The sequence below is a fragment of the Chanodichthys erythropterus genome, chromosome 11 (genome assembly GCF_024489055.1).
Source record: "Chanodichthys erythropterus isolate Z2021 chromosome 11, ASM2448905v1, whole genome shotgun sequence".
Classification (NCBI taxonomy): domain Eukaryota; kingdom Metazoa; phylum Chordata; class Actinopteri; order Cypriniformes; family Xenocyprididae; genus Chanodichthys; species Chanodichthys erythropterus.
This window is the reverse complement of record NC_090231.1, coordinates 39,554,718-39,569,114: the sequence shown is the minus strand read 5'-3', so window position 1 is coordinate 39,569,114 and position 14,397 is coordinate 39,554,718. Positions and strand designations below refer to the sequence as shown.

Sequence of the window (14,397 nt, the reverse complement as noted above, 5' to 3'; positions counted from 1 at the left end):
TACATTTATTCTTGTTCGAGAAGCCATTTCACTCGAATATGTCACAATAAGAGGAGAAAATCACGATTTCTGTTTAATTCTGACTTTAAATCACGAACAACTGCAAAAAGAGGGTTCGATTCTCGGTTAGCATTTTACCATGAACACAGCAGTGTTGAGATACAATAACTCTTGTGCTTTTTGTTACATATTTTCAACATAAAATGACGGAAGGGACCTGATATAACACAAAGAGCAGTGTGGAAACTGTGGCCGTGATCAAAAAGTAGCCCATTTTACATGACTTCAGCCTACAAAATAAATAAAAAGCAAGAACATTTTTAGTCAGCCATAGATTGAAAAGTTTGCAAACATCACTTGATTTTGACAGTAACAAAGACCCTGACCTACAGCTCTCACACACAGTGTAAATTAGTTTCTTCTTTAAAATGTAAACTAAATTAGCACTCCCTCAAGGTACTTTATGTCCTCTCAGGTATGATTAAAACAGTGCAATAAAATGTAACCCTCAAAACAAAGGACACTGCAGAAAGACCCGAAAATAAGCAGCAGAAGAGGTTCTCTCCTCTCCACGTGTGAACGCGTATCATGGCAGACTCTTCAGAGGGAGGGGAGGAGTAACCACACACACACTCACACACATACTCGCTCCGCCATACTAGTACGGAGGCTATGCTCTCGTCGCTGCTCTCTGACCCCAGTGGCAGTCCTTTCTTCCTCCACTGCGGTCTAGACTCACTCCCCCTCTCCGCCAGTCAGAGCGAGGCTCGCCGCCTGCCCGCGCTGCTTTTCCCGCGTGTCGCCGCCAGCTCGCTGGAGGGTCTCCCAGGGTCGAGGGTCCTGCCCCTGCCCGGCTCCGAGTGCCACCTCTTCGGCTACCGACATCTGCATTCCCCGGCGTGCATGGAGCAACATCTTTAGAGGTGGGCGAGAGAGAAAGAGACGCTTTCAACCTCTTCTTGTGTGTTATGCAGCTTGGACATGTACGCTTAGACAGGGAGCGAGAGAAAAATAAGACACAAAAGGGTTAGAGGTGTCTTGTCATTGAGCGGCGGTGTCAGCGCGGCCACTCACCCGGGGAACGATCACCCTCCGCGGCGAGTGTGTTAGACACATTTACACACGAGTTTGCGTGTTTTAACTCGAAATGTCCGTGATATTGTAGTCGGGGGTGATGTAGGTTCAACTTGATCTCTTTTGCTCTCTCTCTCTGAAGAGTGTAGCCTGCACTTGAGGCATGATTTCCAGCCTTTATTTTGATCGTTCCCTCGCATTGTTCAGCCGGAAGCAGTAGAGTTGAGCGCAAATAAATATCACGCGCGTTATGTAGACGTTATATTAAACGCAAAGGCAGGTTTTTTACGCAGCTAAGCTAGTGGTTGCTAGCTAGCTGAGGTGAGGAAAGCGGGTTTTTTTTTTTTTTTTCAGAATACGTTGAGTAATGAGTATGAATATAGTTTTATGTTAAATTGGACACTTACAAAACCTATATTTTACATTAAACAAAATAGTGTATTACTTGTATAGTTATTTGTAAATTACTGTAAAGAGTTTGACGTAAAATCAAAAATAATTTAATGACACATGAACGTGACAGGAAAATACTGTATTTGATATTAATTTTGTTTTTTAAAACTGTAGTTTACAGCATATCGTATAATGTCATATAACAGTACGTGATAGTAGGCTACTATTAAATTAAAATGAACCTATTTTATCAATTGTATGTCATTAGCACAGTACTGTAGATATAAGTACAGTAAGCATAATTAACTACAATCTGTTACAGTTGAATGAAAAAGTGAAGACTTTTTGCAAAATAATAGGTAATGCATAATAATAATAATAATAATATGCAGTAAAGCTATAGAAATATTGAACAGAGGACAGGAAAACAAGACTCATAAATTAGACAAGACAAATAAATAATTCATACATTAAAAAAAAAAAAAAAAAGCATCCAGTTGATTGACAGAATACTACTGACTAATTCTTGCATGCCTAAACCTACAGAACAACATACAATTCAGTTCATCTGCCTCACATATTAACAGTTAAATGCCTTCAATCCTTTATATATTTAAATGTTATATTTAGTGTAATAATGTGAATGTGGTTTTTGCGTTCGCCTGGCTGGTAAAGTGGTAGATAACTAATTTCTTAAGGATGTGTGATAATGGGTTGCCTCATTAAATGATGTCTAGTAAGGTATCAACGCTTATCAAAGCTTACCAGTATTTTAATAAGAAACTCAAAAGCAATCTTTGTGGCGGGTGTTACTGAGCAAATTCAGTGATTATTACTGTATTCATTTATACAGTAAAAAAATGAATCTCTAATTGTTTTCTTTTTTTTTTTTCAAAGAATAGAATGCCAACTGACAGCAATGTACTGCACAGTTTTTAAAGTAAACATGTTTGCACATCATTTTGAGTAAGTGAATGAAAGTAGTTTTGAGAGGGTTAGATGAAGTAGCTCAGGGGTTGGTCATAGTTAACTGGCCCTCCAGATGGCGAGAGAGCTGGACATGTTGACTCTGCTTACCTCTCTGTCTTTCAGCGTTTTCTATTATGTTTTGGTTTCAACACTTGCTCAATTTTATTTATTTGTTTTGGATCATATATTAACCTGTCATTAGACATTATGTTTAAGTTTTGGTCAAGTTTAAAACTGGAGTTTGTGTGCATGTCGAGTTTGGATGAGTTTAACTTTATGAGCGATCATGAATTTTTAATTTTTGTTTATGCTGTATCGATGCCCCTCTTATTATGACAAATAAAGTTTTTCAGTTGTTTTATCATAAGTTTTAGTGGGAAAAAAATCACAAATTATAATTGGCAAATAGATGTTTCCTTGAAAAAAATGTAAACAAATACTTAAGCAGATGTATTCTAGAAAATACAGTTGATATCCACTGTTATGAAATGTTTTATTAGGTAACCTAATTTTCTGTTTCATGTGGTAACATCTAAATTAACCGGTTTTATTCAAGTCTAAATATGACTTGTCAATACCAACAAAAGTAGGTAGAAATAGCTGTTTAATGTAACAATTGCACAGTGTAGGTATTATAACACATCTTTGAGAAGTAATCCACATATAAAGAATATAAAACACTTAAATATCAGACTTTCCACAAAGCAAATGTTCCACAATCCAAATGTATTTGCTTATTTCCATTTCAATCCTTGTTTTACTCTGTTTTTTTCTCTATTACTCATACAGTCATTTTATGCAATTGATTTCGCATCATAATCTTTTTCTGCGGCTCTTTCTTTACAGATAGTATCTTGTCCTCCTCCTCGGCACTATCAAGGGTTCTTTTCCGTGTTTAAGAGGTGGTTCTGAAGGATGCTGACTGCGTGGGTCGCTCCAGGGTCCTGGTGAAGTGTCTCATGTGTCACGTGGAGAGAGAATGGCCCACGGAATGCCGTCACAAGGCAAAGTGACCATCTCGGTGGACGAGTACAGCTCCAACCCCACGCAGGCCTTCACCCACTACAACATTAACCAGAGCCGCTTTCAACCGCCACACGTGCATATGTGAGTAACAAGGGATGATGGCACAGAAATGCATTTTTTTAATACATTTTTATACATATGGTTGTGATTCATTTGAGTTTTTAGCAATTCTGTTTTGTGCTCACAAAAAAAAAAATGTATCAATTCATTTGTTTTTCCTAATCTGTCGGGCTCACATTATCGCGCTAGCCTTATATGTCTAACATGGAGTTTGGTCCTGAATAAGCAAACTTTGTAATAGGTTTGGACTGCATCAGACACAAGATATCTTTAATAGCATAATGGTCTACATGGGTTAGACAGAAATAGATAGTTGCTATTACGATTTTTCAGGCTCTTGGTTTTTCTATCGACTTCAGCTGTGGCACAGTATTACATATTTCATGTGAAACGTACACTGAATGCTTTGTCAAATACATTTTCATGCACTGCGTTATGTGCAATTTAAAACCAGATTGTTCACTCCACGTGTAGTGGTTTGTGGTTTGGAGGAAAAAGTATTTGGAGCAGACATGCTGTTCGAGCATTATTCATCTTCATGGTAGTGGTAGAGGTGTGCGATATTGACAAAAAATGATATCTCAGTATTTTCTGGGATTTTATCTATAACAATAATTAGGGAATATTTTGCTGTGTGTTGTTGTGCTGGTACCTTGGCAGGCTTAGGACTGCCGTGGACAGCGGACTCCTAAAGTTTTTCTTATGCTGTATGGTGGTCAGTTCGCAGCAGTGACAGACATTATCTTTTCCAATAAGTTTAAATAGATTTTTACCTTTTATGGGCATTTTTACCTTTTATAAAGCCATTTTTAAACCAAATTAAATGTATGCATCATCTTTTGTGTCAAATTCTTACATTTAATCAATAAATTCAATTAGAATAATAAGACACAGTAGGGCTGTTACAAATCAAATGAAATCAGTATCAAGAAAATTAATCTTTGCAGTGCAGAGGAAACACAGAAGCTGTGGCATTTAGTGGCATTGACACAGATTGTTTAATGCAGCTCAGAGGGGATTTAACCTGCAGTTACAAATGCATAAATAATGTTTTGATGTTTTAGACATGTTAGTTAGTGAGTGAGTCATTGTGTTTCAACCGATTCATTCAGGTACAATGCATTTGACTGTCTTAATGAGTGAGTCATTGAATCATTCATATATTCAATTTGTTCATTCAGTAACGAAACGCCGCTGTGTGTTGCTCAAATGCAAAACAGTCCTGTGTCTTTGTTTGGATCTACCATATTGTTCAGAATAAAATATGTTTTTTTCCCTTATAAATACATCTGAAAAAACAAAATGTGTTCGTCTTAGATTCAGGGTCTAGACTTTTACATGTCAGTAATACACCAGCCACCATAGGTGGCGCCAAATATTCGTAAAATGAGTGTGCCAAGAAATACGGCACGTGTAATGTTAGAAGATCGCGAGTGCAAAAAGACAAATGCTAACAATCAAAGAAGAGCTTACCGTCTCGCTGACGGGGCGAAACTTCCCCCTTAAGTGATTAAAACGTAAGATGTTATCCAAATGTCAAAACTACAATAAGATTTCACTTCTAATGTAAATGAAATTTTGTTAGGCTACATGGATATGAGATGGATAGCCTAATTGTTATATAATTCAGATGGGCTACAGGTTTTTTTATGGTATGCCAAAAAGTGTTTATTTTTAAATGTGGTACATTTCTACCAGTATCTACCATACTTTCAATACAAATATTAAAATATGCAAAATATGTAATATGAAAATTATTTTCAATTAAAAGCATTTTCTTTATAAAATACAAGATTTGGTCTACAGAGGGTACATCTTGAAAAAGGAGGGGAGGTCTTATAATCACGGTCGTCTTATATTCGGAACAATAAGGTATTTTCTTTTGCGAAATAGACCAAAAACAGGCAATATTGTGTCTAAAATGTATGGCACTTAATATAAACTTCTTGTTTACTGAACTGTTGTATAAAATCAATATTACATTTGTAATCATGCTGATATTTGAAGAAAAAACAGCACTAGTCTTTGTGTGATATTGATTAACTGTATTAAATGATATAAATATAAAAGACATACAGAGGTATTTTTCCCACTTATCTTGAAAACTGGTGGCATTCTAAAGGCATTTTAATAGACTCTCTCTAGGTGTGTTTTTGTAAAGTGAAGGACATACTCGATAATGTCAGATTGCACATCATTAAAGTGGTAATTATGTTATTACCGTAGACGATATATATCGCACACCTCTAGGTAGCGGTGTGCCATCGTCTCGGTTTTGGCTAAATTCTTCTAGACAATTGAATATGGTGTTATTACAAAGCTTTTACATTACGCCAGTTCTCATTGTCTGTGCAATGGGATGATAATTTTGCATGATCCATTGTTAAATTATAAACCGAGCCATTTAAATTCAGCAAGTGTTTTTGAGCTGTAACTTGATTAAGATTAAAAAGGTGGCATCATTATTTAAAGTTTGCATCACCCGTAGTTTAATGTCCCAATGCCTGTGATTCCTCTCTAGTAGCAGTCCTCTCGTCCACTGCTCTCTCCTTAATCACCTCCTTGCTTATAGAGCAGTGTGTTCTGGGAGAGCAAAGGCTTGTTTAGATTGGGGAGATAATGATCGTGTTTACCAGAGGCTTGCGTTGCTGAACATAAACACACACAACTGCACATTCGCTTGAAGAAACGGGGGATGATTAGAAAAGGCCTTTCTCTTCATGTTTTCAGTTTCTGGTCAGCATGCACCATGACTTACTTTACTTTAAAGAGATTCTTCAACCTGATCTGGCCCTTAATGTTAGCATGAAATGAAAATTAAAACAAAATAACGACTTATGGCTGATTTCAAAACACTGCTTCAGGAAGCATTGGAGCATAAATGAATCAGTGTATTGAATCTCCTGTTCGGAGCGCCAAATTTACGTGATTTCAGCTGACACGCGATCTGACTCACGATTCGACACGCTGATTCATAACGCTCCGATGCTTCCTGAAGCAGTGTTGTGAAATCGGCCATCACTAAGTCGTTATTTTGTTTTTTTTGGCGCACCAAAATATTCTCGGCGCTTTATAATGTTAATTTATAATATAAATGTTACCCTTGGTTAGTTCACCCAAAAATGAAAATTCTGTCATTTTACTTTCCCTCATGTCGTTCCACACCTGTAAGACCTTCGTTAATCTTCAGAACACAAATGAAGATATTTTGATTAAATCCGATGGCTCAGTAAGGCCTGCATTCACAGCAATGGTATTTCCTCTCTCAAGATCCAGAAAGGTAATAAAAACATATTTAAAACAGTTCGTGTGAATTCAGTAGTTCTACCTTAAGATTATAAAGCGACAAGAATACATTTTGTTCACCAAAAAAAAACAAAATAACTTTTCAGTAATATAGTGACGGGCCAATTTCAAAACACTGCTTCGGAGCTTTACGAATCAAATCAGTAATTCCGATCTCCTATCAAACAGCTAAACTGCTGAAATCGCGTGACTTTGGCTCTCTGAATCACTGATTTGATTTGAATATTTTAAATATGGACAAACCCAACGATTGGGATGTTTTGACCAACCTGCTGGGTAGTTTTATTTAACTCAACTGTTGATTACAAATAACTATATGGCAGGCTTAAAAAAAAATTAAAAATCAGGCACATAATTACTAGAAGCAACACTAATAATCAAAAGGTGAACATTAATTAATAAGCAAATCAATAAATGTTTATCATTTATTTATTATTTATTAAACTTATGAATAAATGTTCATTTATAAAACATATTAATAAATGTTAATTTTCCAACCTATTTTGGGTTCATTTTAGGCAAGCAATATAGTAATTTTTTTAAACAATAGCTGAGTTAAATAAAACTACCCAGTAGGTTGGGTCAAATATTTTATTGCTGGGTTTGTCCAGTTTTAATCCAGCTTGGGTTATTTTTAACCCAGCATTTTTTAGAATGTACAGAGTCATAATGTGTATAGATGAGTCAGACCCAAAACATATTTTAAGAATATTTTCAGTTTTGATTTCACATTGACTTCATTCATGCAGCCCTTGTGTTTAGCAGGGAATTCTGAGACATTACACATTAGACGGAGTGTGTTCAGATGATCGCGGCCGTGACCCAGTTTTGTACATGGCCCCTGTGCATCGACAGCAATTACCCTCGTTAAGGCTCGCCAATGTGACCTCAGGACTCAGAGGGGAACTTCGGAAGAGACGTTTTTCCTCTGTGCAGCATTCCGGCCTGCAGCATTCCCAGCACATTTGTCTGTTTTGCTTCCCTCCTCGTTCTTCTATGCGCCTGTTTGTTTTTTTGTTTTTTGTTTTTTTTGCTCTTGTTCATGTGGAGCAAATTCATAGCAACAGAAAGCATATGCCCTGGTGCTAATCTTGTCACGTCAACTAGTGGAGCTTTTGTGTATTCGGGTGACTGAATTGAAAGGAAAGAAAAGGAAACGTTTTAAATGTATTTTTTAAAAGGCAGCAATAGATTAAAACTCATCTTCTTCTCATCCACAGAAAATCTACTATTAGTTTAGATTGAATTGCTTATCAAAATAATATTCAATTTTTGTGTAGATAATTATTTTGTTTTTTTAAGAAACTTTATACTTAAGAAATTGAAGATTTGAAAAACTTTAATACAATGTCAGCATTCAAAATGTAAAATATTAAATTGTGATTTGATCTTATGTCTTGCATTATTTGCATATTGCATTGTGATTGGTCTTTTTTTCTTGAGTTTATTTGCATATTGCATTTTTTTCTTTCTAACATCTATTTCACCTTTCCACTAAAAAGTTAACATTGTGTTATGTATTTATACGCAATTTACAAATTTCTGATGCAACATTTACGCAGAACCAAATATTAAATCCTAAACTTACCTCCTAAAGCTTTGACTATTCTTTTGCTGCCTTGTAAGCATCTGAAAATGTAAATCTAGTTATATATTTGTGTTTATTGTCCTCCCTTCATTTTTCTTTATTTGTTCCCTCTTTCATGTTCTCTTCCTCTCTGGTTTGTGATTGAAATCGGTTGTTCACCTGCTCCCTCATTACCCCTCCTCCCCACATCCACCTTCCACCTGAAATTGGTTGTAGCTTTTTTTTCTGTTTAACCTGATCTAACAGAAATAACCGAGCACAAGCCGGCAGCTCCTGTGCCTTTATTTCTCCAGCCCTCTTTAATAGGAGTGTAATTGATCTTTGGCTCGGTTGCCCTGCTCTTTAATGTGCACATGTTCAGGCCTGAACCGGTGCCAGCCTAAAAATACTTGGCTGTTCAATACAGAGTAGATTGAATATGAAATAACAAAGAGAATATTTTAAAAATACAATAGTCCTGTTTTTGATGAATTCATCAATGGGATATTGAGTTTACCTGAGCTCTGAATGTGAATTTGCAGTTTGAATTAAATGTGATATAAGATAAAATTTCAAGGAAAACATGTTTTTTTTTTTCTTTTTTTTTTCATACAGCATCTGATTCACAAGCAAACGACTCATATGAGCTGATTCTTTTTAGTGAAAAAAAAAAAAAAAAAAGTATAATGTAACCAGTCAGTGTATTGTGATTCACAAGCAAATGACTTCTGCACTGTTTCTTTTAATAAATCGTTCAAAAAGAGTTGCTGTTTGGAATAAATGGAACCATAAATGTCTCAGTGCAAATCTAGTGTACTTAAAGAGATAGTTCATCCAAAAATGGAAATTGTGTCATCATTTACTCACCCTCAAGTTGTTCCAAACCTGTATAAATTTCTTTCTTCTGCTGAGCACAAACAAAGATATTTTGAAGAATATTGTTAACCAAACAGTTGATGGACCCCACTGACTTCCATAGCATGGAAAAAAACACTATGGAAGTCAATGGGGTCCATCAAGGGTTTATGACATTCTTCAAAATATCTTCTTTTGTGTGTTCAGCAGAAGAAACTCATACAGGTTTGGAACAAATTGAGAATGAAAAATCATTTTTGGGTGAACGATCCCTTTAATGTTTGTGAATTAAATCACTGTTATTACTAACTAGATTGTTTATATGGCAATGTGCAGTTAAAGATTTTTTTATTTAAATAAATTCTATTTTAATTATTCTGTAGGAATTCTATAGGAAATGTTGTGCAGATATTTTATATACTTCTTTGTCAGCAAGACTAGACAAATTATCCCTCTCTTTTTCCCCCCTCTCTTTTTTCATTGTGCTGCTGATCGGTTTCCTTTAGCCCTTTTAATTTCTCAACCTTTGAATAATTAAAATGTTCATAAAAGTGCAAAGCGTTTAAGAATTTCAACTCGACATTCATTTCATCCCAGCCACGGGGAAGAAGGGCTTCATATCGAGCACGCTTTTCTAGCCCATAAACTGAGACTTTTTTTTATCCGCTTTGAATTCAGTGTTGTTTGAATTACATCATCTATTTATCTTGCTGTTGGACAGGAAAAAGAAGAATATTGTTGCTTTATGATGTCTGTTTCTCTTTTCATTTGAGAAAATCTTTGCTTTTTTTCTCGTTGATGAAAGACATGCTGAAAAAGAGGATATGGTGACTAGGCGTTCGTATGCATCGACATGCAGCGTGCGAGCAGTTTTTACCGCACATGTCTTTATAGATTTATGTTAGGGACGTTTACATTCTCTTTCTGAAGCATATGAGTGACAAACGACAGGAATCGAGTGCAGTATGTGCGCATCCGTGCACCGAGCGTGTAATGGAAGTGCACGGGATTGAAAATATTGGAACTAGCGGGGCTTTGCGTGGACTGTAATTGCAGTAAGCACTCTGGTCGGCTTTCATAATGCAGATGTCCTGCAGAATTAAATTAGAGCTCTCTCTCTCATTCCGTCGGTTTCTCTGAAAAGGCCTGAACTCTTTCTGTCAGGGGGATCTAGTTTAGCTTGTGTGTGTGTGTGGGAGGGTCACACAGGACTTCTCGAGGCCCTTGAAATGAGAGAACCCTTGATTAAACTCACAGCTTCTGTCCGCTGAGGCAGCCACTGCACAAGGTCATGGAGGTCAAGTGACAATTGACATTCGGCAGGTCTGGGACCTGTACGTTTAAAGGGTTTTTTTTTTTTTGGTAATTTCAGCACAGGCAACCATGCACTTCCCTTCCAGACAACAGCACTGGGCCGGTACAGAGACGGGAAGATCCTGCTCCCGTTTATTTTTGCTAAAGCGTTGAGCTAAAATTTCCCGCTCCTGTCTCAGATAAACAACTCTTGACTTGCTAGTGATTCGTTAAGATTAGACTGGCCTCATATTTGCTTTAGATGTCACGGTGGACTGCATTTTATGCTTGGTAACTTTTCCTTCAGTTGGTTTCTATAAGATTGAAGGTATTTGTTTTATAACAGCCAGTTTATGATTAACTGTTTCAGCTCTTAAAATCTAGTTTTATTCAAGTCAGAAATATTTAATATGACTCAATCAATTGGACTGCATTAGATTGTGCCAACATTATGTAGAAAAGGCTGTTTAACATTTTCACTTTTTACAGTGATTTGATGTGCGTTCAAAAGTTTGCAGATTATGGTTTTGAAAAGGCTCACTAAGCCATCATTTATTTGATCAAACTAAGAACAGTAATATTGTGAAATATTATTATAATTTAAAATAAGTGTTTTCTATTTTAATATATTTAACAATGTAATTTATTCCTGTGATCAAAGCTGAATTTTCAGCATCATTACTTCAGTCTTCAGTGTCACATGATCCTTCAGAAATCATTCTAATATGCTGATTTGATGCTCAGGAAACATTAATGTTGAAAAGAGTTGTGCTGCTTATAAAAATATTTTTGTGGAAACCGTGATGGAAAAAAAGTTCATAAGAATAACATTTGGAATAGAAATCCTTTGTAACATTAAATGTATTTTGATTTAATGCAGCCTTGTTTTAATCGTACTCACCCCAAACCTTTGAACGGTACTGTTGTTAATAATAATCATTATATATATATATAAGTTTAATTAAATAACATTTGAATAATATTAGTAGTAAATTTTATCATGCATTATGCTATTGCCACTTTTTTATAGAAGCAATAATGGAAATCTGTGCAGTAGTTTTTTTGGGGGGGGGGTTTTATCCACACTTTGTCATGCCTCATAACATCATTTGTATTTTGCACTTTTTTTTAAATCCTTGTCAGTTGTGAATCTGAATGCACTACTTTTTTTTTTAAATAAAGGGCTGAAGATGGTATCAGACAGGAAAAAAAAAAAAAAAAAACGTGTTTTATAGGGTAGAGGTTTGAAGGAATATGAAATGAAACTATTTAGTTTTATAGGTTTTAGCCTTAAAATTCAGCAGAATTGAACAAGAACACAACCTGTGGAAAAACACAGTGGTTTCTGAAAGGGCTGCAAATTGTCATCTAATTGAAATGTTTGTTCATGAAGTGTTTCCTCATTTATCCTCATCCTCCATCCTGTTTTTCCAGCTTCTCTTTCTCTCTCTTCCTCATTTTTGTGCACTGTGTTACTCTGAAGTTTATTGAATTAGCGCCGACAGCTGAGAAGCACAAGATAAGATAGAAACGCTGTGTCTCTCTGTCTGAAATGGATTGCATTGCTATGTATGAGTGAAGGTGGTGGACTGCACGTACAGTTTGATGTTTCTTCACCAATAGCAGTACAAGCCGAGCCACACGAGCGGAAAAGCCAGTAAATATTTGGCTCCTCTTGATGATTATCATTATAATTTTTATTCTTTGGCCCTGGTTCACCGAGCTTCCTGCCCTGCTTGTCTTACTCACACATACACACACACACGTGGCCCTGAGTGAGGCAGATAAGCCTGAAAAGTCCATTTCCTGCCACAGATCAGTGCAGTGGTGGTGCTATCCGCATCAAAGGCTTGACTGCAGGGCACTCTTTTCACAGCCCTGTGCCCCACATCTACAAAACACGGCCCTCTGAAATATTCATACTGTACACAGAGGCTTCAATCTCTCACTCCAACTCACTCTCTCAGTCACTCGCTCACCAAATTCCTACATTAAAGAAGGAATCTTTCCATGGCAGGAGAGAAATGCAAAATATTTTCTTGTAGTCTGCGCAGAGCCCTGATTTATCCTTCTATTAAGAAATTGCACCTCGTCTTTTATTGGCTGTAAAAAAAAAAAATGTTTTTAGCAGATTTGACAGACATAAGATTCCATCTATTTATCTATATGTCTGTCTGTATTATAACATCTGTCTGTCTCTCCGTCTGTCTTTCTAAATTATAATATCTGTCTGCCTTTCTATATTATAATATCTGTCTGTCTGCCTTTCTATATTATAATATCTGTCTGTCTGGCTTTATATATTATAATATCTGTCTGTCTGTCTGTCTAGCTTTATATATTATAATATCTGTCTGTCTGTCTGTCCATCTGGCTTTATATATTATAATATGTCTCTATCTATATTATAATATCTGTCTGTCTGGCTTTATATATTATAATATCTGTCTGTCCGTCTGTCTAGCTTTCTATATTATAATATCTGTCTGTCTGTCCGTCTGGCTTTATATATTATTATATCTGACTGTCTTTCTATCTGTCCATCTGTCTGTCAACTATATTATAACATTAGTCTGTCTTTCTATATTATAATATCTGTCTGTCTGTCCGTCTGGCTTTATATATTATTATATCTGACTGTCTTTCTATCTGTCCATCTGTCTGTCAACTATATTATAACATTAGTCTGTCTTTCTATATTATAATATCTGTCTGTCTGTCATATTTGTGATGTACAATCTCTCAACCCTATTGATATTGGCCGTATTAGCCAATATTTATGCATCAACCTGATGTCTGGACTTCTTTATTAATAAAATTTTAATATTTTTTTTATTATTATTAGTCTATTCTTGGTTTATTTCAAAGCAGACAAAACTGTATCAAATTGTAATATTGGCGATTATAATATTGTGAGGTTATAATATGTATTATTTATTGATTATATCAATCAAATTAAGGACATTAGACATTAGTGCATTATTTTCCTTTTTTAAATTATTATTTATGTATTATTTAAAATATTAAAATAAGATATTTTTAGTGAATTTTGAGTAAACAATGTCAGCATTTTTAGTGTAAATTTGCTTGATATGTAAATTCACTATAATGTGTTTTAAAATATTTTAAAACAGGCAATGTACATTTATCCATTCATTGATGAGATGTTTTGGATCAGGCTGATTCTGATCTCAAAAATCGATGTCAAAGTACCATCTCATTTGCCTAGATATATTGATCTACTATGTTTGACTTTATATATTTTTGTAATTTAATGAAGGTTTCATTTACATAAGGAAAGGGTAATATTAGTAAAATGAATGTTTTAGGCTAACATAATAAACCGAATAATGGGCATCTGATGTTAATTAGCAGGCAGAGCACTGCGTTTAAACCCGTAGACCAGAGGTCAGGCTCTAAATTAACCGCCTATTGACCGGACAATCATTATGTCATAATGAGTGCTGGGGGGGGGGCGGAGGGTCTAACATAATTATTCCTTCCTCTCATTGGACAGCAGGTGTCTCTGTGCAGTAAAGCACCTTGACTAATAGTTCCTGTCTGTCGAATGTAGATGGAAATAATAATATTCACTTATAGGCCATTAGAAATAATCTAGAAAAGTTTTTGGAGGGCAAGGTGACTTTCAACCAAGTGACTTTTCATGTCATTTCTCATTTCACACTAAGAAAGTGAAAATGCCATGTGATGCAACACAGCCAATCAGAACATATTTGATGTTTAATATATACTGTTATGTGGAGCAGGATTTTGGACCAATGGAATTGTGTAGTGGGTGAGGCTACCCAGAACAACATGGAGAAATAGAAACCCAACAAAATGACATGTCAATT

General features: G+C 35.7%; 1 protein-coding gene across 1 annotated transcript in view; it reads left to right on the top strand.

The window, feature by feature from the left end:
* The first annotated feature begins 782 nt into the window (after window positions 1-782).
* Window positions 783-14,397, top strand: part of mpped2a (metallophosphoesterase domain containing 2a) — a 75,351-nt gene continuing 61,736 nt past the window's right edge. Inside the window, exons 1-2 of the mRNA XM_067400987.1 lie at window positions 783-923; window positions 3,283-3,543. Of these exons, the coding sequence (XP_067257088.1) occupies window positions 3,416-3,543 (128 nt within the window). The 5' untranslated portion in view covers window positions 783-923; window positions 3,283-3,415. The remainder of the gene's footprint in view (window positions 924-3,282; window positions 3,544-14,397) is intronic.